The sequence below is a fragment of the Bactrocera tryoni genome, chromosome 3 (genome assembly GCF_016617805.1).
Source record: "Bactrocera tryoni isolate S06 chromosome 3, CSIRO_BtryS06_freeze2, whole genome shotgun sequence".
Lineage (NCBI taxonomy): Eukaryota > Metazoa > Arthropoda > Insecta > Diptera > Tephritidae > Bactrocera > Bactrocera tryoni.
The window spans coordinates 22,986,291-23,010,071 of record NC_052501.1 but is presented as its reverse complement, the minus strand read 5'-3'; the positions used below and the strand labels follow the sequence as shown (position 1 = coordinate 23,010,071).

The 23,781-nt window shown below is 36.6% G+C and overlaps 5 protein-coding genes across 9 annotated transcripts; 2 read left to right on the top strand and 3 right to left on the bottom strand.

Moving 5' to 3' along the window:
* Positions 1–3,878: 3,878 nt before the first annotated feature.
* LOC120770431 lies at positions 3,879–5,045 on the bottom strand. 2 transcript variants are annotated; one of them, XM_040097893.1, is made up of 3 exons: positions 4,986–5,045; positions 4,446–4,916; positions 3,879–4,381 (listed from the first exon to the last, which is right to left on the bottom strand). In XM_040097893.1, the coding sequence occupies exons 2-3, from the start codon at positions 4,638–4,640 to the stop codon at positions 3,968–3,970; spliced, it is 609 nt and encodes a 202-aa protein (XP_039953827.1). In that variant the 5' UTR covers positions 4,641–4,916; positions 4,986–5,045; the 3' UTR covers positions 3,879–3,967. The 2 variants fall into 2 exon arrangements, with proteins under 2 accessions (XP_039953827.1, XP_039953826.1); XM_040097892.1 differs by lacking the exon at positions 4,986–5,045 and having other exon boundaries at positions 4,446–4,947.
* Positions 5,046–5,752: 707 nt separating this feature from the next.
* On the bottom strand, positions 5,753–7,352 carry LOC120770430 (origin recognition complex subunit 4). Its single transcript, XM_040097891.1, has 3 exons — positions 7,114–7,352; positions 6,647–7,056; positions 5,753–6,586 (listed from the first exon to the last, which is right to left on the bottom strand). Exons 1-3 carry the CDS (start codon positions 7,294–7,296, stop codon positions 5,812–5,814), a joined length of 1,368 nt encoding a protein of 455 aa, XP_039953825.1. The 5' UTR covers positions 7,297–7,352; the 3' UTR covers positions 5,753–5,811.
* A 157-nt stretch (positions 7,353–7,509) lies between these two features.
* Positions 7,510–8,439, top strand: LOC120770432 (augmin complex subunit wac). The gene is made up of 5 exons (XM_040097894.1): positions 7,510–7,562; positions 7,620–7,664; positions 7,719–7,986; positions 8,049–8,148; positions 8,217–8,439. The coding sequence occupies exons 1-5, from the start codon at positions 7,559–7,561 to the stop codon at positions 8,304–8,306; spliced, it is 507 nt and encodes a 168-aa protein (XP_039953828.1). The 5' UTR covers positions 7,510–7,558; the 3' UTR covers positions 8,307–8,439.
* A 538-nt stretch (positions 8,440–8,977) lies between these two features.
* LOC120772481 (40S ribosomal protein S15) lies at positions 8,978–9,898 on the top strand. Its single transcript, XM_040101126.1, has 4 exons — positions 8,978–9,077; positions 9,278–9,363; positions 9,424–9,646; positions 9,705–9,898. Exons 1-4 carry the CDS (start codon positions 9,069–9,071, stop codon positions 9,828–9,830), a joined length of 444 nt encoding a protein of 147 aa, XP_039957060.1. The 5' UTR covers positions 8,978–9,068; the 3' UTR covers positions 9,831–9,898.
* Positions 9,899–11,615: 1,717 nt separating this feature from the next.
* Positions 11,616–23,781, bottom strand: LOC120772522 (serine/threonine-protein kinase meng-po). Of its 4 annotated transcripts, XM_040101188.1 has the most exons (8): positions 23,461–23,781; positions 18,251–18,741; positions 14,155–14,416; positions 13,978–14,077; positions 13,727–13,909; positions 13,172–13,658; positions 12,685–13,036; positions 11,616–12,291 (listed from the first exon to the last, which is right to left on the bottom strand). In XM_040101188.1, exons 2-8 carry the CDS (start codon positions 18,305–18,307, stop codon positions 11,780–11,782), a joined length of 1,953 nt encoding a protein of 650 aa, XP_039957122.1. In that variant the 5' UTR covers positions 18,308–18,741; positions 23,461–23,781; the 3' UTR covers positions 11,616–11,779. The 4 variants fall into 4 exon arrangements, with proteins under 4 accessions (XP_039957122.1, XP_039957119.1, XP_039957120.1 ...); XM_040101185.1 differs by having other exon boundaries at positions 11,616–13,036; XM_040101186.1 differs by having other exon boundaries at positions 11,616–13,036; positions 18,251–18,696.

Here is a 23,781-nt window from a genome sequence, read left to right as displayed (position 1 = left end):
GCATCACTGTGTCAAGAGTGGCGATCTAACATTAAGACTAAGTTGAGAAATAAATCTTTTTGTACAATTTCGGTTTTATCGGACTGCCCTCGTAAGTGCGCACACACACACATTTGCGCTGTTAATTGCATTGCTGTGCATTTTTCAATGGCATTATCTGCGAAACAATGCCACATAAATATTATAATTAATTTTAATTTATACACTAATTAATTAGCGCCATAATTTTGCACAATTTAAACTGGATGAAAAGTTATAGCATTAGTTGTGCGCATTGCCAGCTGATTTGTTGTCCGTCCGCATAGATGTGTCACTAGGTAAATGTCAAAGTCTTTTGGCGCACAATGGCAACTGAAGTGTGTAATAAAATGCCCGACACGTTTGTTTTTTCAGCCTCGCGTTATTTATTCAATTGCCTTGCTTTTGTTTTTGTATTTTTGCAAACGCCTTGAGTGATCAGGTGTTTTGTGGCTGCCATTGTGTGTTGAGCCGAACGCTTGCGCTCCGACTTTACTTCAGTCACATGTATTTGGAATAGTTTATAATGCGGTTTTCCTATTTCTTAGTTTTTGGCTTTGTATGTAGGTATGTATGTGTGTTTTTATTGCGCAGCCGCCACCTGTCAATCACTCTTAGCATGTGCGATTCGCTGTCAATGTGGTTGTATGCGAGTGCAGTTGCAACTGTTATTTGACTTCAAGTGTTTGGTGTGTCCAAAGGGATTTGTCAGTCAAATTGCACAGGTAATATTGTGTATAAGAAGTATTATATGCATATCTAGAATACATAAGCATTTTCATTCAACTAGAATTTTTTATTAGGAACAATATTCAGAATAAAGGTTAGTATTACTGAAATAATACCAAATGTCGGCGGCCTTATTCCTCTTTATTGACGTAGACGCTGCTTACGCGGTTATAGCCGAGTTTACAACAGCGCGCCAGTCGATCATCTTTTTGGCTCTTGGGCGCCATTTGGAGATTCCAAGTGTGGCCAAGTCCTTCTCTACCTGTTCTTTCCAACGCCGTGGACCTCTTCCTTTTACTCTGCTCCTGGCGGATACTGTGTCGAATACTCTCAGAGATGGAGGGTTTTCATTCATTCGGACGACACGACCTAGCCAGCGTAGCCGCTGTACAGGGTTTGTCCGGAAAGTAGTAGGACTGATTTTTTCCCCCGTGACTGAATTAGGTAGAGGGCGTTTCCAGCTAACGAACGAGCGGCTGGTCAGTTGCCTCCGAGCACCTGGAGAGACAGGACAAACAAAAATGTATTGTTCGTTAGAGCAGAGGTACGCGATTAAATTCTGTGTGAAATTCTGTAAATCTGCGACAGAGACGTTTGATATGATCAAGCAGGCTTACCCAGATATTGCTTTAGCAATATGTGGTGCGCTTCGGTGGCACCAGGCCTTTTTGGACGGTCGGGAAGAGATCTGCTGATGAATGAGCAAATCCAAAGTGAAAACGATTCTCATTGTCTTTTTTGGCATGATAGCCATCGTCCACCATGAATTTGTTCCATCTGGCCGATGAAAGGCAAGCATTTTGATTCGACAGAGGGGGTCCAAGCAACATGCATCTCGGCTCTCAAGGCTATTCCGGAGAATGCCTTCCGTGACGCCTTCAATGCTTGAAAATCGCGCTGGCAGCGCTGCATCGACTCAGAAGGAACTAGGACAATGTTGTCATATATCTCGTACAGCTCATCATTCCATTGACTGCAGTATTCACCGTTGCCAATGTGCAAAGAACTATAAATCTTCCGCAGAACCTTTTTTACGAAAACTCGTAACGCCGACTCATCAGATGTTGTCTTCGTCCATGCCTGTACACGCTATATCAGGACGGGAATGGTAAGTGACTTGCCTACTCACTCCGAAGTAGCACCTGTTGGACGCCAGCAACTGTACACTCTTATAGAAAACTGTACCTTCTCTGGATGATTGTACCTGTCTCCTTCTTAGCTTTGCAGCTCGTGTTATTTTCTTGATTGTAAAAGACATACGTTAGGCAGTCTCCTTGTCTGAAACCTCGATTGATATCGAACGGCTCGGAGAGAGCCTTCCCGACCCTGACGGAACTTTTGCTGTTGCACAGTGTCAGCTTACGTGGCCACGATCTTAAAAACTCTCGCGAATTATAAGTGTAAAGATCACACTTTGAAAGTCTTCCAAAAATTATAGCAATATGAGAAGGTCGTTTCTATGAAAAGAGACCAAGAAAATAAAATCTAAATGTTTCGTTATAGGGTCTATCTAGGTCGTATATTACTACATGAGTATTGTACCGCGACCTTAGGTCTATTGTGTCCTATAAAAGAGTACAAATTTCACAGCTATCGGAAAATTGGTTTGTAATGATAATGAAACACCATTTTCAGATTAAAATAATGTATCGACAGCATTATTTCTGGAGGTGTGCTATCCAGGCGAAACGCTCTTTCGTAAGTGGTTTACATGGTCCGGTACATGAGTGGGCGTATTCCGAGCGCAACACTCTGATAGTAAAGATAAGTTAGTGCCCGGTAATCATTCTGAAATCCTAACAGGCTTTGACTTTATAAAGGATCTTTTTGATCATGGAGTCACCAAATTAAACTCTGGCGTCATTTTCTCTGCTCGCATACATACCTGTAACCGAGTTGTGGAGGAGAAGGGTAGTGAGCATCTTAAAAGATGGGTCAAAGTTTGCGGGGAAGAGTGTATTGTCAGGAACTCTCAACTTCAGCTTCAGACTTCTTGACTATTACAGTGTTTTTCAAGGCGAGGTTTCTACCATTAGTTAGCGGTAGATATGCTGCTTGGAAGTACAGCCCCTTTCTGAGGAGTGACTATCAACTGAGAGCAGTGGCGATACTAGCCTTGAGCTCAATAACCGTGCGTATGGAGCTGGTTAAAGAATACATAACCTCATTATCAATGACATCGAGTCATTTGTTGATAAGATTACTATAGGTGGCAGCTCACAGCGAAAGCACAGGAAGCTGAAGATCTAGCAAGGAAAAGTATCTTTTCTCCTGTATTAAATCATTGGATAGCTGGGTTTCGCGAAGATCTAGCCCCTGGTAAGGCTTTCTAGTTGTGGCAGTTATAACAAGCCAATACCTTGCTTGCTCCATGCTGTTAGATAGAAAATTTTAGCGGATGCCAACTGCAGAAGCTGTATGCGAAAGGATAAGGTGGAAACATCTCAACACTTCCTTATGAATTGTCCCGTGTTTGCTAGATAAAGGCTTAAACACCTAGTAGCTCAGAACTTCAGATATGCGAACGAGCTGTTGGGAATATAAATTAAACGCTTGATCGAATACAGGAGTTCCGTTTTTATGAATTCTCAAAAGATTGCATATAGTAGTTTAAGTGTGGATCAGCCATTGAACCTAACATAACCTAACCTAAGTGGTTTACCAATATCATACAGGCCATATGAGCACGGAATACGACGAACGCGTTTGACGTCCAATATTGTAATGACCTTGAATGTCCGTTAAATGAAGATATTTATGATAGATGACATTCTGAGGAATTCCAAGGAACGTATTGGACTTTCGAAAACGATGTATAAAATGGGTGTCGCACGGTCAATGAATACCACTTTTTAACCCTGCAGTGGAACCACGTTTTTTGTTAAGAATGACGCGATTGTCAGAAACTCCTTCGGATTTCGTTTAAACAGCATTAAGAACGGCTATGAAGTGGTCTCAACTATCGCGCCAACAGGAGAATAATCACTGCCTCCCAGTGCTCTCATAATATAAGTATATATACAGCAATAAATAAAATAAGGCTACGAGTTGGATGCAGCAAAGTATAAATTATTCACACATCAGGATTAAGGTTAGATGTAGGTAAATTCACCAAATATTTTATTTTTGACTAGATATGCCCGCACCATAATAGATTACCATATTCAACGCCCAATAATACAATAAATGTTACAAAATCTTCTTGAACGCTTGCATATTCCTAATCCAGTTGATTGTAGCGCATAAAATCTCTGCCGTACTTTGGCGCGTACATCTCGTCCACGTCTTTGTTGTAATATATATAATCGTTGCTGTTGGATGTCGATACTAGAGGCGTAAAGCCACTGTTCAAATCAATGTTGAGATCGGCCTTTAGTCGTTGATCGGGCTTACGACCCAACGAAATCAGCTTGCCATACAATTCCGTGTCCCTTTGTAGTGCACGATCGAAATCCTTCCAGTGTACGAACTTTATATTATCCGCGGCGATTGCATTCTTATTCAGCAACTCGATTAGTGTGTTCGAAGTGACCGGCTGCACCAGACTGTATTCACGTTCCGCGGCTGCAGCTGCTTCGGCTGGATTCATAAGCATACGTTTAGAAAGCGAAGGCAAAAGGGCGACGTCCAGTTCCTGAAAAAATAATTTTTGTTTTCAAATAAAAAACATACATATTTTCATAAAACTTTGTTTTTACCCCATCCCCACGACGTCCGATGCGTGGTATTGTTTTCATATTCTTCAAGAAATAACTGTCCGAGCGTCGTCCTAGGCGCGGTACATTTTTTGTGATCTTCAGAAAGAATCCTGGACTTTCATTGCCCTGGCAATGGTTTGCCAAAGTAGTTAGTAAGAGCAAAACGCCAAATGTTAGCAGCGAAGAGGAATGCATATTTTCCTTTTTATTTGGTTGTAGCCGGAGTTAATGCTCTTAAATAATACTATTTTTTGTTTTGGGTACTGCGACTAAGCATTCTAACGTGCTTGTTCCCACACTGTGCTCCTGGTTGATATAACAGCCCAATTTATACTTAAGCTCACGCCGATCGCATTGTTCAGCCCATTATGCTGGTGCCGAAATCATGAGGGAATTAGCATTATCGATCGGTTTAGCAGAGAGCATTGATGATATGGAAGTTTGAATGGCCTAGTTATGTTGACAGTCGGTCTGGAAAATTGTTATCATCACCCTTTTTAAACAAGACACCTTTATTTCTAGGAGTATACGCTTACATACCTATATATAAGTATGTATATCTGTATATACTTCATCGAAATGCTTTTTCAAAATCTCAATATGGTCTAAAAAACCACACAACTGTAAAATTTTGTATGTAAATCGATTTTTGAGGTATATAAAAAAAGAGAGAATTTTCATTTTGTGAAAAAAATGTTTATTCAGTTGTTTAAATTAATGTTGCCGCTTTCAAAATAGTCCTCATTCGATTTTTGGTCCGACATCAGATCTACATAACCGAACTTTTATCCAGCCGAGAACTGTCAAGACTGCAGCAATTCTCTGATTATTTGGAGAATGCTTTCAACAACTACAACAACAGCAATAATCCAGTTTTATACATAGCCAAGAACTGTCAACTCAAAAACTTTGCCTTTTTAATTTTTTTCTAAAGAGAATTCTGTATCCTACAGCAAAAAAAAATTCCATGTTAGAACACAGTCACAGTTTATATTCCATCTGAGCAATTGCAACTCTGTCGCAGTATAAAGGGCAAAGTAAATATTTCGTTAAAAGTTGAATTTAATCTAATATTTGTACCAATTTACCAGAACCTTTTAAATGGGCAGCCCGATTTTAAAACAACACAACATTTTGAAAATATTCTTGGGATTGTCCTCACGAGAATTGTCCCGGATGTTGGTATAAATACGATTAACGCGGCAGCTTCAAACTAGTGCCGGGTTAGCGGGAAATATATAGTGGAGTGGAAACGTTCTGAATAAAGCGACTAACTGTTCAATTCTTATAAATTTAAAGACTTAAAATACTGAATAAGACTTAAAATATATTAAAAAACATTTAACGTAATCATATTTCTATTTGCTTAAATTATAGAGCTCTGCGCCCATTGCGCTACCTCCGTTGGGAGAGCTTGATATTTTTGTACAGCATCATTCAACTGACCATACGTTAATGCCAGGCGGTGCATTTCGAAGTCTTTTTGTACTTTGCCAACGGAATTAGAAATTGGAAGTATTACTTCCATATGCCGCAAGCGTTCAAATGCCTTAAGCGAGACTGCACGTTCTATGCCCTGCATAGTGGTCGACACTTTGGCGAATTTAGCAAAACGCGCGAATATAATTTCGAAATTGAAAGGGTCGCGATCATAGATTTCGGAATGGTGTTTGATGGCAATGACGAGGCACAATTCGAGCACGGATAAGCCACACAATAATTCCACTCTCGGATCAATTGTGTAGGTTGCAACTATTTCGGACATTTGCTCTGCGGTGATATTTGGTTGCGCGTCTGGATCTAATTGCGAAACAAGGCGGAATAGGAATATTTTTAGAAACGATTCACTCTTATCGATTTCATATAGAGTCTTTAACGAAGTTACTGCCACAGATTTGGCATCATCTATTAGCACAGCTATGCCATTATTCCATGCTTCAATAAATTTTTTGTTAAATTTGTACTTCGCAGGATTGAAATGACAACGATGCATTGTTAGCTCAGTTGAATTCAGCTTCTGTAAATGCGATACACGTTCTGCAATTTGCCTCAACTCTCTTTCGGTAGGTATGCTTAATAAAGTCTCGAACAGATCTAGATACTTTTCAAAATCACCCGATGTCGGAAAAAGAAAAACTTGTCTGCAATCAAATATTATAATTTTAATATAACTCATTTTTAAATGCGACTTTCGTTGTTACCTGTGTGAAAAACGGGATTTTACCCGCTTCTCCAACAATTCGATGACATCCAGACGGCATGTCGCTCCTATCACACAGATCGGTGCTTGTGCAGACTGTGACACGTCAAACAAATTGTACAATAACGTCTGATTGTGATGCGCGCAGAAGAGATCAAATTCATCTAATATGAAGATTACACTTTTAGAACGTTTGTTGCCTGATTTCAGGCATGCCAACAGAAATGCTAAATTTTCTGCAAAAGAACCAAAAGCTTTTCCATTGGCAGCATTTTCCAATTGCATTTGTACAGTGATCGATTTGAGTGCCAATTTGTCATCAGTATGTAAATTGCCATTTAAATGCACAAGCATTGTGTTTTGTTGAAAATCTGTACTAGGCACAAGGTCACTCAGCACTGCATTAATCAGCTAGAATAGATAAAACTATAATTATTTACATTAATTTTTTTATTCATAAGGACTCACAGTGCTTTTGCCCGACCCTCGCGGTCCAATGAGCAGTAGTGAATTTGATTCTCCCAATTCTGCAGTTCGTTGTAGCAACTGCCTCACGTTTTCACGTTCCGCCTCATGGCCGTGTAAAGTTGTATAGTCACGCTGCAATCGTTCTTTTAAAAAACGTCTAATTTGTAATAAATCGTCTTGCATTTTTTTAATATTTACAAGGAGAATAACTTTACGAAAAATTGTTTATAAAATGCATCAACTAAACAGCTGTTGTTTAATTGAGCGCCAAAAAGGTATTTTTTGCATGCATTTTTTTATTGAAATATAGATGGCGCTGCTACAAGTAGTGATAACATATACAAGATAGTGCTGCCAAGTCCACAATCTATAATTTTGACGTTTAATTGAAAAGCAAAATAAACAGAAATTTCTTACACTCGTAATTGGATAAATAAAAATTATAATGGGTAATATTTAGTGGATACTCTTTACATGAAATAATACTTATAACGCATATTTACTAGATCATTTCCAGTTGCAAGATGAAGTGCAGGCACTGCAAAAATTGAGTGAGTTCCCTCATCATAGCTAAGCAAAAATCTTAATAATGGCTTGCATTACAGGGGAGCACTATGAGCATCAGCTGCGTCTTGTGGGACTGGAACTCTGCGACCTGCCTGATGATGTTTGTAATTTATTAGAAGAATGTGCAGAATTGCAGAAGGTCACACAGCTGCACGACTTACACTTGGAATATCTGAAAGAATTTTATTACGTGAAATTGAAGGAGCATTTAGAAAATGGTATAACCATCGCTAAAATGCAATCAGAAATCAAGGAACAAGAACAACAACTGCAAAAAGAAATAGCGGAATGCAATTTACTTGAAAAGTAATTTCATGTTGTATAAATTAGTATATATGTAGTTTTAATAATGTACAATCATTTTTTAGGTTTATAACATCTGTCAATAAGCGACTGATATCCGAATCAGAAATGCAGCGTAATAAAATTATGATTGAGGGCAAAATACAAAATTTGCAAGAAAGACAGGTAATTAGTATGAACAATATTAAAATCGCAAAATATTTTAACAATTTTCGTAATTTTAAAATTTTTAGGGCGGATTCAATGTTCCTGATGATTTAAATATAGATGCACTTGTGAAAAAAGTGGAACGATTAGAGAAACTCAAGCAAAAGGAAAAATAATTTTCGTTATATTTACATTCCTAGAGCAAGTGCAAATGAATAATTTAATTACAAGTTGTTAAACCTCACAAATTGGCAACAGAATCTATACACAATTAAATGATTAAATATCTGAAATTTTATAATTTGAAAAGCTGTAAGCATTTATAAATATATTTAAAAAATATCCACATTGACTAAATTGCTAATGTCGACTTTAAAACACTGTTCAGCTAATTATGTTAATTTAAAATGTGTATGTGAACTAGTTCGGTAAAGGCCGGATTCATACCAGTTGAAATTTCATGACAAAGTCACTTGATTTCTAATATTTCCATATTCAATATTTATTTTGTATAGTAATATTCATTTGTTCAAAGTAATTCCCACTAGATATAAAAAACTTATGCCAACGATTTTTCCAGTCCTCCAAAATTTTCTATAAGCACTTTTGGAATGGCTTTCAACTTTCCAAAGCATGTTTTTTTTGGTACATTTCTTTAGAATATTTTTTCTAATTCCAATTTATTAAATTTTTGAGATTTATTTACTAGTCGCTCTATTAATCTTTCTTAATTTACATTAATTTTGTTATAAGTAATAAAAACATAAACAATTTACTATTATTAAATTGTAATTCAGTTCACAATGCAACGCTGTAAATTGACATTCAAAATAAACAAATCAGCCGTACCAACCTTGACATATTTTCGCCGATTTTATGATTTGGCAGCACTTTTCTCTTCCATTTTTCTTTCCGTTCTGCAAATCAGAATTGTCAAGATGGCTGAGGTAAATTTCTTGACAAAAATCTATAAAAATATTAACCATCCGTTTGTTTAATGTGCTCAAATGTACAAAATATGTGTGAAATATGCTGTGTTGTAATTACATTTGTGTATATTTGCACCTCAAGGCACATTACGTGACGAATGGCTAAACAAAAACTTCAACTAGTACATTGTATTGATAATGCATCTTTCTAAACGCAGGTCGAAGAAACTCTTAAAAAGAAGCGTACCTTCAAAAAGTTCACCTACCGTGGTGTGGACCTCGACCAGTTGTTGGATATGCCCAAGTAAGTTTTACAACAATTGTGTTATATGAACCAGTTTTTCATTTGTATCTTTATTTATAGCAACCAGTTGGTTGAACTGATGCACAGCCGTGCACGCAGGCGTTTCTCCCGTGGTCTTAAGCGTAAGCCAATGGCATTGATCAAGAAGCTGCGTAAGGCCAAGAAAGAAGCTCCACCAAATGAGAAACCCGAAATTGTCAAAACTCATTTGAGAAACATGATCATTGTCCCCGAGATGACTGGTTCCATCATCGGTGTTTACAACGGCAAGGACTTCACACAGGTAAATTAACCGACAGTTAAAACATATTTAACGTTTATTAATGGCTTTTTTATTCTAGGTTGAAATCAAACCCGAAATGATTGGTCACTATTTGGGAGAATTCTCGCTCACCTACAAACCAGTCAAGCACGGTAGGCCCGGTATTGGTGCCACCCACAGCTCCAGATTTATTCCACTTAAGTAAATTCAAAAGAAAACGGAATCAATACAAACACCTCTCAGCAGTGCATATTGCATTATGCTGTTATTAAACGCTTGGACGTTGTATATTATAGAAATAAAGGAGCCTACGTTTTTTAAGGATTAACAAAAGAGGAAAAAATCGTCTTATTTGCAATTTTATTTAGTGATTTATAAAGTGCGTAATGAAATGGTGCTTTAATTATTGAGATTATGTGATTGTCAATATTCGAAGGTTTAATAACCCGTAAATTGGTGTCTCAGCTTTAGCATTAATTAGATATATTTGTGTGTGCTATGGTGATACTGATGAAGAGAATTTTTTGTAGCTGGGAAAAATTGTGGCCATTAAGGTCGTACATGGGTTCCACCGACATATCCCGCCACGATATTTATGGTTTGTTTCTCAATGCGTCTTTAGCAGCTTTTCCAATCCATAAAAGCTTTTCTTCGGAAAAAGAATTCATGCAAATAAATAGTTCAAGTTGAAAACCTCGAGGCTTGATCAAAGCGGAATCGTAATGTTCGAAGGCGGTTAAAATAAATACGGCTCTCCAGATGGAGATAATGGGAATAAACTAGCATTTGTTGTCATTCTGAGGCCAAATGAATATTCAGTTTCGGGAAAAATATTTACAATTGAATCGGAAATTTTAGGATAAATTTGAAATAACTTGAATTCTAGCTTGATTTTAGCCTAGCCAGAGCCAATATAAATACTGAAATAATAATCGAAATAACATTTTAATAGTTTTTTGTTGTTATTCCCAATACGCTATTTTATAAAAATTTTAATTCCAAATACCTGTGTAAAAAATTTTTAATCTAAAAAACGGATTCACCATTAGTTTTTTAATCTCAAATTAAATTACAAAAAAAATCCAAACATATAATTGGTTCTGAATTACCACTTTCCCGAATTCACATACTTTATGTTTTACCATTTACAACTTGAGCTCGCATACCACCATGTTATAACTAATCGCCGTACGGATAGTAAGGATTAGATAAGTGGTCGTGGAGGTCATCCAACGGTAGGCCCAGTACACGCGTTGTTTCACGGAGTCGGACTATAAGGAGAGAGGTGTCCAAAGAGTAGAGTTAGCGGGGAATGCAAAGAGGTGGTTAGTGTCAAGGTCACTCTCCATTCTCGCGACAACTCGAGGTCTTCGTCTGAAATGTACAGAATCATCATTTTCAAAAGTCTAGATCTGTGAACGGAAAGCTTACACATTCAAATGATCTATATTTTATATATTTTTAGCCCTGAAAAACAGGAATTAAGTATTATATTTTTTAATTCCATGTTGGAGATTAAAAAATAGAATTTTCCCATTAAAAAATTAAATTTAATTAAATTGGCAACCCTGCTACCAATAGATGGCGCTGTCAATTGAACAAAAACGATTAAATTCTTCTTTTGGAATATACACATACAAGTTCAGCTACAATACCAAAATTTTTGAAAAATATAAATGGTTTTTTTAATTCGAAAAGTCTTTAAACATCTGCTGTAACTTATGTTGGGAAAATACTAATTTGGCATAAGCATTGGTAATCCTACCAGATCTTGGAAAATGGTTAGCTTGAGTACAAGCGATCTAGGTCTATATCTTCTACCAACATAAAGTGATGTCAGTGGCTGAAACTGACATTATTCCAATTGCTTCTCGACCAAAATCGAATTCATTGGAAGAGAAAAAGGTCGATGACTAGCTCCACATGTGCGATAACTTCCTATGGAAACCAAAGTTTTTTTTAATTAAAACAGCAACGTTTAGTTGTGTTTATATACATATGTACGTATTTATTATAGCTTTATATTTAGGTTTAAAAAATGGGAAATTTAACAATGGTAAAGACGAAGAGCGGACTATAAAACTAGACATATTTATGTATGTATCAATGGTATCACTTTCCTTTGAATGGATATCTCTACAAGCGTTAATCACTTTATCTACGATTCCTGTTGTTATTAGTAACCGTTATCCTATCGTACGCCGAATCTTTCAAGCTGCCCGTGCGCGCCCCTTTATATATCTGCTGGCTTTCTGGCGGACGTTGACGTGTGTCGGGACTCATAGCACGTGTATGATTGGAAAATTGTGCTTGCTGTCCATTATATTGGGTGGAATTTCCATTGTATTGTGGTTTCATTGATGAAGTGCTAACGGTTCTTGATGGCGCCTCACTGACCTCGGCAGAACCGTAAGCGCTATCCCTGATTGAAGAACCATTTTCTTGCTGTTTCAGATAATATGTGGCGAATTGTTGTTGCCGTAGTTGTTGCTGCTGTTGTTGTTGTCGATGTTGTTCTTGCTGTTGTTGTACATGTTGTTGCTGCTGCTGCTGTTGCCGATCTGGAGTGCCTGACTTCGGCAACGTGATGGAGGCGAGTGAATGAAAGGCATTAGCAAGTCCCGTTAAGGTCACAGAGGAATTCCCCTTCCCTGTTTCGGCGTTTCCTGTGGTCACATGACTATCATTAGTATTATTGGCATTTTTAGTGAAATAGTTGTCAGTGGGCGCATTAGCACTGGTTAGCTTTTGATTAGTATTAGCATTGTTTAGCGTTTGTTTTGGCGGCAATTTCTGTCCGGCAGCAGCATAAGCATCGCTATCGTTGATAGCAGGCATGCTAGCGAACATAACAGTTTTTACGGAATCAGATTTAGTTCTTTTCAATGCGCTCTTTCGATATTCATTTGGCAGACCATAAGTGTCTAAGCCTATCGACTTCTTAGACACATTGTTGTTGGCGCCTTCCTTAGAAGCTGTACCGTAATCAACCATAAGTAAATTGCTGCTGCTAAGCGACTGATTATGCCCGTAGAATTGAGCAGAATTATTATGCTCACCTAAACGATTTATATTTAATTCAGAATTATATATTTCTAAGTGACTTTCTAGTAGATCTGGACGCGAGCTCAACGTCAATAGACTGCCGCAAAGACTATCACCATTATTCATGGTGGATATGTTGCCGATGGAAGCATTGTACGATTTTTGCTGTGTCTGCGTGATACCGCCCATTTCGCTGGGACCTTCTTGGAGTGCACCGGTGCGCGGATCGAAATGTTTTTGAGCAGCATCTTTGAGTGTAGTGTTGATGGCTTTGGTCTGCTCCATAGTATTGCGTATGGAAGATATGTGCCCAGCGACCGGTTCACGAGAAACTGATGAGGAGGGTGAGTTATCTTCCAGTTCCTCCTGTAAAAATAAGAGCAGATTTGGCTTTGTGAAAAAAGGCATAACCCAATATAATGTTTGGGTTCGGACTCAAACCAGTTGCTATTAGAAAAATATATCTATATTCTGTTTAAATATGTTCCTCAAAGTACTTACTTCATCCTCTTCCGTTATGACCGAAGCTTCAATCCAATCCTTGATACGATTCTTCTTCGATTGTCGATCGACATTCGTTTCTAAGCCACAATTGGCCAGCGTATGCAGCAAACGATGCTTTTCATCGGGGCTGCTGTGGAAGGAATACATGGATGGACATAATTCATCGGTTTCATATTCGGCCATTTCTTTTTCGGCTGTTTTAGTCAACCAACGATCATCAAGGAACTTTGATAAATCTGTTAAATTCTTCGGTCGTCGTTCGGCGCGTGGATCTAGGAATCTTTTGAACATGCGCTGTGCGCGTGAAGTGATCAACTTAAAGAGTTTCGGTGTGCGACGCATGGGTAGAATATTGGCGCCAAACCATGCCAAGTAACGTACATAACGCGGATCATCTGAGGCGGCCTTCTGCCAAGGCAAACAACCAGTTAGACAGACAAAGATGACAATACCGAATTGCCAAACATCGTGACTGGGTTCGGCTCTGTAAGAAAAATATGAGAAACAAGAAGTTACATATGGAATAGTGGCTATATATAAGAGTTTACTTACGTGTAGGTGCCTTCCGGCTTAATTTCTAATACTTCCGGTGGGCTGTAAGGTAACCACTCGTTGCGTCGCTCCACAATCGTGCCCGCCTGATATGATTCGCCGAAATCACAAATTTTGACGCGCGTGAAATCCGAACGATAGATGAGCACGTTATCCAGCTTCACATCCCGATGTACAATGTCTCTGTTTTTGGAAGATCAAAGGTCGTTTTTAACTTTACTCTTATGGTTCCTGTATACCCTGTTACTTACTTTGAGTGCATATAATCCAGCGCAGCGCCAATTTGTTTAGCCACTCGTTTTGTGTATTCTTCACCAACACCTGTGTCGGCCATATTTGATGTGAGATCACCTTCAATGCGTTGATGAGAACCAAAAAATATATAAAATAGACAAATTCACATTAGCAATGTTAGATTCGTTGCTTACCTAGTGGCGCATACTCTTGTGTGAAAATATAGAAACCAGCCGTCTCAAAGGCTACGTCGTATGTGGTCACTATATTTCTGTGTATACCCAGATGCAGTCCATAATGGAATTCCCGAAAGAAGTCACGTATTGAGACATAGGGTTTTGGCACGGCTTTCAATACCATTTCGGTTTGAGAGCCACGATGTTCGACCAGTAATATCTTGCCAAACCATCCTTCACCCACAATTTGTAAGATATCAAATTCATCGACTAAATGGATCTATAAAATAGAAGGCATGGATCATAAATACATACATCGATAAAATGTGTGTGAAGAAGCTAAGTTTAATTACATAAAATCTAGGTATTGAAACTTAAAATAAAAACCAATAATATTATGTGCCAACTTCCAAAGAGCGCATTTTGGTTAAACACTATTTTGGATATAAGGAGCGTCTGAAATTTAATTCGAGCGTATTTTTACGACATAACATATGTCAACCGTTGAAAAGTGGTTTGCTAAGTTTGAACGAAGAGAAAGGAGTCCCGAAGGCGATGAAGACAGTGAATGCCCTCAAGTGGGTGTTACCGACAAAAACATCAAAAAATGATACGTAGCTCCGCCTTTTCACTCCGAAGGCCAATCGATAGTCATCCAAGTGGACACCACACGATGAACCCGCTCCAAAGCTTGGAAAGCGGCAACAGTCGGCTGCCAAGATTCTAACGTCTGTATTATGGGATGCGCATGGAATAAATTTTATTGACTACCTTAAAGAAAGAACCATTAACAGCGACTATAGCATCATAGCATTATTGGACAGTTTGAAGGACAAAATCGGGGCAAAACGACCGTATTTAAAGAAAAAGTAGTGCTGTTTCACCAAGAGAATGCACCGTGTCACAAGTCAGTGAAAACTATGACAAAATTACATGAATTGGGCTTTGAATTGCCTCCGCATCCACCGTAATCTCCAGATCTGGAACACAGCGACTATTTCCTGTTGACAGATCTCAAAAGAATACTCACTGGGAAGAAATTTTCGTCGAATGAAGAGGTGATCGCCGAAACTGAGGCCTATTTTGAAGCAAAGGACAAATCACCACGACCTAACCTTATTTTATCTTGGGCGTTCCATCTGCATTTTGATATTCTATTGATCCTTTGTCAGAATCGGCTAGATCGGACAACTATATTACATGACTCCCATTCAGCCAATTATTCAGATTTTTTGAGCTTTACCTTAAAAATCGCTGGCTTGAAACCGGTTTTAGATGCATAGACTCTTAGGCAAAGTTGTTGATTCGTAGAACTTTTTCCACATACACATACACATTTTTTCCAATTTATGGATCGCTGTAAATCAACACACTCTAATGTATAGACATCAATTAAAATTTTTAATAAATCGTTGCAGCATTTAATTAATTAATTGCGAAATAGATCCGAGCTAATCGATTATTTATTACACCCAAATTCTGTGGTTGCGTTTGTGGTTTTAATACTCATTCTTATTGTTTTGGGATTCTCTCCCATAACAAAAGAAAATAGATTAAGGCATCAAACAAAAAAAAAAGATTTGAAAGTGCGACGCATTCGATGATCATTTGCTTGCCGCCGAAAGATTTCTCTTTGGCTTCATGCCAAAATATTTTGTCTGTTATTCTATGTTTTCGTCTATTTATTACGACATTGTCGGTATGTTTATATACTATATACTATATAGTAAGTATGTGTAATCTTTATAATAGTACACATGTAAATGTATATAATTTTGGTGCAACTGTTCATTACTTTGATTTTTTGAAACAACGGTATTCGATATTTGCTTACAATAAGATTTCACATAGATTGTGAATAATTTTTTGTACTGGCGATATTTGTAAATGAGCAAAATCTGAAATGGAAATGATAATGGCTCTAAATGCAGTTGAACGAGGACCGTGACAGTGCATCTTCTAAATCGTCTAATTTCATATTATACTAATGGTTGAGTAGGTCAAGGAATTTCAGGTTAAATGATAAAAATAGAATTAATTTCCATTTTTTATGGAACTTAACATATTATAGTTATTTGCTAAAAGTTTTCCAATTTAATTATAAAAAACAGTATCAGCTATAGACATGATATTTATTGACCACAACTTCTGAACCTTACAGAAAAATGTTTTTTATGTTGACAGTTGCAACATTTTTTTGACAATAGATCGTATCCATATACCATAATAATAAAAAAATTCAGGGATTAGTTTTATCTATGGAAACTAATGACAGTGACAGTTGACACTCTGTCAAAAATTATGATAATACAAAAAAAAATTATTATTATTATTAAAATTTATATACCATATGATCAAATTTGAGTCGGACTGACATCACATTTAAAATGTGATCACAAACCGAATTGATAGAATTTTTGGTATTAAGCAATTTTTTTAATATTTGTGAGAAATTTAAGAGCCATATGCCAATAAGTGTGTATTTGAAAGCTGTTTATTTTCGACGCGTAAAGTTTGTCGGACGATGGAATCACGGCTGCCAAAACATTTACAACAGCGCGTCAGTCGTTCTTCTTTTTCGCTGTTTGATTCCAATTGGAGATTCCAAGTTAGCCAGCTCCTTATCTACCTGGTCTTTCCAACAAAATGGAGATCTGCACCGCGCCGTCAGATTCTATCATGATTATAACTGACCTTCTGGCCAAACACCAAACGAGAGTCATCGCTCGGCCACCGCATGCGCCACTTCGCCTTAAAAGTCAATTGACCGAAGACATTGAAGGCAGTTACAGCCTTGGCTTTTATCAAAAAGATCATTCATTTCCTATAGGTAATTACGAAGATTGGCCCTTATGCTAAGTATACAAATTTTTGTGAAATCAAGTACATATTGGGTAGTCGAAAAAGTCATTTCGTATTTTGTCAATAGATGTCGTTACAGTCGTATATCTTCAGTGTTGGAAAGGTGATATTTTAAGCTTCATTTACCCAAAAAATTAAATTCGGGGAAGTTGGAAAAAAGTTACAGCTGTTGAAAAATGAGTGAAAAAAATGAAGAAATTCGCTATAGTATACTAAAATTTTTGTATAAAAAAGAGAAGAATGCCACGGGAGCCACCAGTGAAATTTGTGAAGTTTCCGGAGACGATGCAGTATCAGTTCGTGTAGCACAACAATGGTTAGCTCGCTTCCGTTCTGGAAATTTCGATATGTAAGATGCACCTCGCTCTGACGGACCTATCGTTGAAAAAGTCGATAAAGTTATGGAAAAGATTGACCAGGATCGTCACGTAAGTAGCTATGACATCGCTAAGGAAGTTAACATTCATCATCAAACGGTTTTGAACCATTTAAAAAAAGCTGGCTACAAAAAGATGCTCGACGTTTGGGTACCACATAAATTGTCTGAAAAATTTAATGGACCAAATTAACATCTGCGATTCTTTGCTGAAACGAAATGAAATTGAATCATTTCTGAAGCGAATGGTAACAAGAGACGAAAAGTGGATCAAATACGACAATAATGTGCGAAAAAGATCACGGTCCGAGTGTGGTGAAGCTCAAACAAATGGTCGCAAAGCCAGAATTGGCACCTTGAAAGGATGTGCTGGGTGTTTGGTGGGATTGGAAAGGAATCATCTACTATAAGCTGTTCCAGCCTGGTCGAACGATTGATTCTATATTTTAATGTCAACATTTGATGAGATTGAAGCAAGCGATCGAAAAAAACGGCCGGAACTGATCAACATAAAGGGCTTCGTCTTTCATCAGAACAAGGCTAGATCACACACATCTTTGATGACTCGGCAAAAGCTGAAAGAGCTTGGCTGGGAAGTTTTGGTACATCCACCATATAGCCCTGACTCTGCACCATCGGACTACCATTTTTTTGGTCAATGCAGAACTCTCTTAATGGAGTTAGGTTGGCTGCAAGAGAAGTCTGTGAAAATTACTTTTCGCAGTTTTTCGCCGAGACACCAGAAACGTAGAGAAAAGTTTTGCACTGGTCTGGAATAACGCCAGAATAAATTTTATTTTTTTTTGAGCTCTGCACTGACCTTACACCTTAAGAGTAAACATAAATATTTATTTTTTAATTTAGCAATGAACTTACCTTTTCCAATTCGAATTCTCGAATCTTGTGTATGTTCCCGCGAGGTCTCTTCGACATTATTGCGTTATTTACTATCGAATGTGTGCTGCCAAACGGTGTGTATCATGAGCGTTAACTAATTTATTTGCTTATTCACCAACACGTATGCACATGAAAGCCATTGAACCACCGTTATTTTTTAAATATTACGAATTCTACACTAGTTCACTGAATTTGGCGCTTCTCAGTCACATTTGGAATATCTTACGATAATCGATTAATTGCCACTAAATATTTTACGCGCTAACTAATGTGCATACCGATAGTGTGTTTGTATTAGTGCTGCCGATATTATGTATGTTTGTTTTTGCAAGTACGAATAGTTATTCGTTTTTCACCAAATCACCAATTCGTGTTATTTTGTTTTGATATAAAACACGCGCCAAATGTTTACGCTATTTCTCGCACTTTTTGCACAGAAAAAAAGTTGAACAAATAAATCCGTGAATTTTCTGAATAAACATAAATATATATATGTATATACATATGCAGCGTAAGTCAACTATTCCATCACGAAGCGGTGAAAATAATGACTGCGAACACCGACATATTGTTGTTGTAGTCGGTTGATTTTGAAAAATTTCGTCACCGTGTGCTTGCGTTACGAATTCGGACACGAGTGTTCGGGCAGTGACTGCTCATCAAGGCAATTCGGCTGTGTATATGCTTAACGCGCGAGTCCCTGACACCGTTATTCACCTAGAATGAAACACTCAGTGGCATAGCGAAAATACTTTTGTATATTTAAATGCAAATATTTCATTTACTACAATTCTACGAAAAAAAAGTATATTTTATTGTAATGTGCTCGTTTATATATACAAATGATTCCTGCGATCTTGATTCTGCTTGTAAATAACGGTTTTCAGCACCATCCACACCCAGTCAATACAAGTGCAATTTCGATTATTTGCTGCGATATGCGATTACACCGCTGGTGCATAACGGGCGACTGTTTAAAGTGAATTTTATAGCCGGCATATGGAGTGCGAACGCGTTCAACACATTCAACCAACTGTATATATGGCAAAATCAGCAAGATCATCGTCAACACAACATTTGGCTATTGTAAAGAAAGCAATGTTGCAGCCAACGCCAGACGCTGCTGTCGGCAAGCAGTCGATGACATGCTGCAGCCAGCCGGCTAGCCTTTATTTTTAGCCTATAAACGTTTCGGCACTGCATCGATCGATGGCAGGCGGTAGGGTCTGTGCTGCAGCGCTTTTATTAGTAAAGTAAATAATAATTCGTGCTTGTTGTATATGTACTGGCTGAGAATTAATATGTGCATGTGTATCTATATATATTTATGTATCAGATATATGGATGTATATCAGCCGGTGCGTGGGTGGGTATTTATTCGTTTTGTTGCATCAAGTAACATACGGAAATCGAAAATGTTTGCTCACTTAAGCTGATCTGTGCAGACGTACGAGCATGTGTATATATTGACACTGTATATGTACATACATACATATGCTAGATTCACAATGTGTCTTTGTACTCATGTCAAGAGTTCTTTGATTTTTATTTAAATGTTGCAAGCGATTTACGGTTGATTAATTTACTTTGTGCTCTTCCTGAAAGAAAAGCCATAAATTTGTCACATTTTTTTCGTTTTCGCTTTTTTATACCCCGAACAGGCTATCTTAGCTATTAAGTTTACGACGAAGTTTTTAATACTCAGAAGGAAGCTATATACATACATATGTATAAATGATGGGCGTAACGAGTCGAGTTGATTTAGTCATTGTAAATCCACGAACTAGTCGTTTAGTTCCTGAGATATTGATCTGAAATTGTGATATGCGATTTTGCACAGGTTCTTTTATTCTGAAGATGTAACCTGAGATATAGCTGTCATATAAACGGATCGCTTAGAATGAAGCCCTTTTATGGGAACCTTTTTTATTTGACAAGATCTAGTAACGAAATTTAGAACATACAAGTATTATTGCCCTAAGCAGCGCTACAATCTCCAAATTGATCAGATCAGACCAGCAGTATGCTGCCATACAAACCGACCGAGAGAAATCCACATAACAATATTCAAACAATATTTTTTTCTTTATTAAGTAAGCTTAATTCGATTTGAAGTTTGTTTATACCAAACATTGTCTGAAGAAAAAACCAGCAAAACATTTTACTTTGGATGCAAATAGACGGAAGTTTATATTTCAGATGTAGTTATGCATATATGAGGTAGGAAAAATAACGGCAATTTTCTTTTTTTGATGAAAATATTAATTAATTTCTCTATATTATCGCCTGTCGCCTTCAAAATAGTCCATATACTATAATATGCACTTCAGCCAGCGCTTCTTCGAATGGCCGAAACACTTCTCAAATTCCATTTTTGGGACAGCCTTTAGCTCCCTCAGCGATGTGCTGTTAATGTTTTCTATACATGGAGTCTGGCGTATATGGAGGCTGGTCATCGTTACGCTATTGTTTTTGGACAAGTATTCACAAACATCATTTGTATCCGAACACGCGAAATTTTAAATATAAAAATCCCTTTAATTTTTATACACACCTCGTAATTGCTATAAGAAATGACACAGTGAAGGATATTAAAGCTTCGGTGCAGCCGCAGTTAACTTTATTTTTGTAGATATTTTTTAAGTCACGAAATTTTAAATACGATACCCATAAATTAACCTCAAATAATTGAAATCGTATACCGTAAAGATTAGAATTAATATGTATATTATTATTAATATGTATGTATGTAAATTGTTTTACATGGTGTCGAAATGCATATAGTTTTTATAACAACTCAATGGAAAATGTTGCAACTTTTATTTATATTAATTAATTTTCGGAATACATTATTTTTTATGAGTAATTTTTCTACGAACTTAAAAAAATCGCTGAAGAACTGCGTATAAACGTGCACTAATGAAGAATGTTTATATTGAAATAAATGGAGGAGGCGTACGGGGCGTATGAGTAACAAAGTAGTATTTCTGTGGAAGGTCATGTGTATGTATTATAGAAGTTTCAAGAAAAAATATTAATTTCATATTCAGAACTTTCGATGAGAAGTCACATGAATACACGGAAATTAATATCATTTTGTAGGCCAATTTAATATGCCTATCATTTGGGCTGCAGATTTTCAATGAGAGTTTTATGGAATATATAGTAGATATATTAAAGTCGAAGAATGCTTTGTTTATTTGATATACCCTCAAGATAAAGGTACAATTTTTATTAACTTCGTCCAATATTGGGAACATTTACTCTATTGTATGAGAAATTTTCTAGATTGTAACAATGTTTACCCTTATCTTCCTAAGATATCGTTCAATTTTACTAAAGAGATTCATCGGGAGGTGGACATCAGCATACTAGATACGTGGGCAGTACAGCTCAGTCGCTATAATATATAATCAGATATCTTGATTTCTGCGAGATAACCCATTGTTGTTGGAATCGTCAGATATTATCAGTTGAAGTGTTAGTTTTACCATAGACCTCTTTGGTGCACGTTTGTAAGACTTACCTCATATTAAAATTGTTTCTGCACTAAGCTGTCAGATATTTTGAGATATTATCTATTGCAAAGTTCAATGTTGAAAAAAAAGGCTGAGCTTGTTCTACATGAGAACTAAATATTATATTGATTGGTTTATTTTAAAAAACTACTGAAGAACTTCTAGAATTTGAACTTATTTCCGAAAAATGCTAACTTCTTAGCCGATTTTTTTTAGTATACTTGAATAAATTTTGGAATTGTGTGAAAAGACATTACTTTATTAATATGATGGTGAAACTGACCAAAAATCTAACGAACGGCCAAAAATAAGCCGAAACCGAAAAAAGCAAATGCGCTGAAGGCACTGAAGAGCATCCCAGCCGATACTTAAAACACGTGTATAGAAAATTGAATTATGCTTTGGCATATTTGTATTGGCTCGGAAGCCTATTTTGTAGGCGCTAATTTGTATAACCTGAAATAGTAGTTTTTTGTCAGTCCGGGTCAAATTTGATCAGCTGTTAAAGCAACTTTTGCTTTCAGATCAATTTTTACTGAAACAAATAATCAATTTAAAATTGAATATCTCCTTGAAATTACCTAGAAAATTGTATTCAATTCAAGTTCATCAGTTTCAAGGCTTTCGTATTTAATTGTATTTCGAGGAAGTAATAGATATAAACAACAGCTATTTCAATGGTTGTGAAATAGACCATTTCTTGTAAATATTTCAGTGTTCAAGCTAAACAAATTTTGCTAACAAAAATAATTTTTGGAATTGCTTAGAATCTATTGGAAAGTACTATTCTAAGAAAAAGTGTGTACATTATTTTTGTGAATTTCTATAATCTTTTTTAAAGGTTTGTAGTAAAATTATTTCCAGCAAATGGTAATTTATGTAAATCATAAAATTCCTAATAATTGGATATGTCTTGTATTTATTAGCAGATTTTACAGTTGTTCATGGCTTTATGGTATATATACATATGTAACGTATGTATATAAACAATGCCTATTTGCTGCCAGATTCGAATTTCGAAAGTTTTGTGATATTTCACTGACACAAAATAAAAATCTAAGACAAAACTAATCTCTTGGCCGCAACGCTATTGCCGTTGATAACATTTAAATATACAAAAATGCGCGTATTTCAATAAATCGACAGAGAGAGAGAGTGAGAGAGATATTATGCGTGCCAGACATGTGGTTAGATTTTTTCTCTTTCAAATACAAAAGCAAAAATTGTATGTTTATGAATATATAGTATATGTATGTATAATATAGGTTTATTGAATTTGTTAAATTGTTTGTTTGCGAAAATTCCGCAACCCAACAAAATTGCCGAAAAGAAGAAATGAGAAAAAAACATATTTCCGAATGGTGAAAAATTCGCATTTGATTTATTTACAAGTAAAAACCTATCAAACGATTGATTAATATATCGCTTCGTGTGCCAAAAGGTGGCCATTTGGCCTATAAAATAATTCCAGCCAAGTTAATTCTGTAAACTTTCACCATTGGACGAGCATATGTACACATATTTATGTAAATTCGTCATGCGCTTTTTCTAATTCGAGCTGATTTCTGTAATTGTTGTTGCAGTCTGGCATCATCCCGTTTTGTGTTAGTGCACAGTCTGCTTGCATTATATGAAAATCAAACAACTTGAACACCTTCGTTTTTCACTCACATTCAAAATTAGCTATTTTGTACTTATTATTTTTTTCGCACTGCGAGCCACTTATGTAAAAATTATAAATACTTTCTGCAACAAATTCGCAAACAGTGTATTACATATTTGTAAGCATTTTTGCACAACTTTAGCACTTCAGTTAATATTTATTCATGTGAAAATTTACAATTTTATTAGACCAATTAGGCATTTTTTTGCATTTTTTCGTTAGGTAAAAATTCGTCGATTTTCTATTTTTAACTAAATACGGCAGGCGAGGTACTCGAATAATATAATTGAATATTATACGCTGTTCACTGCTGGCGGCGCGTATTTTAC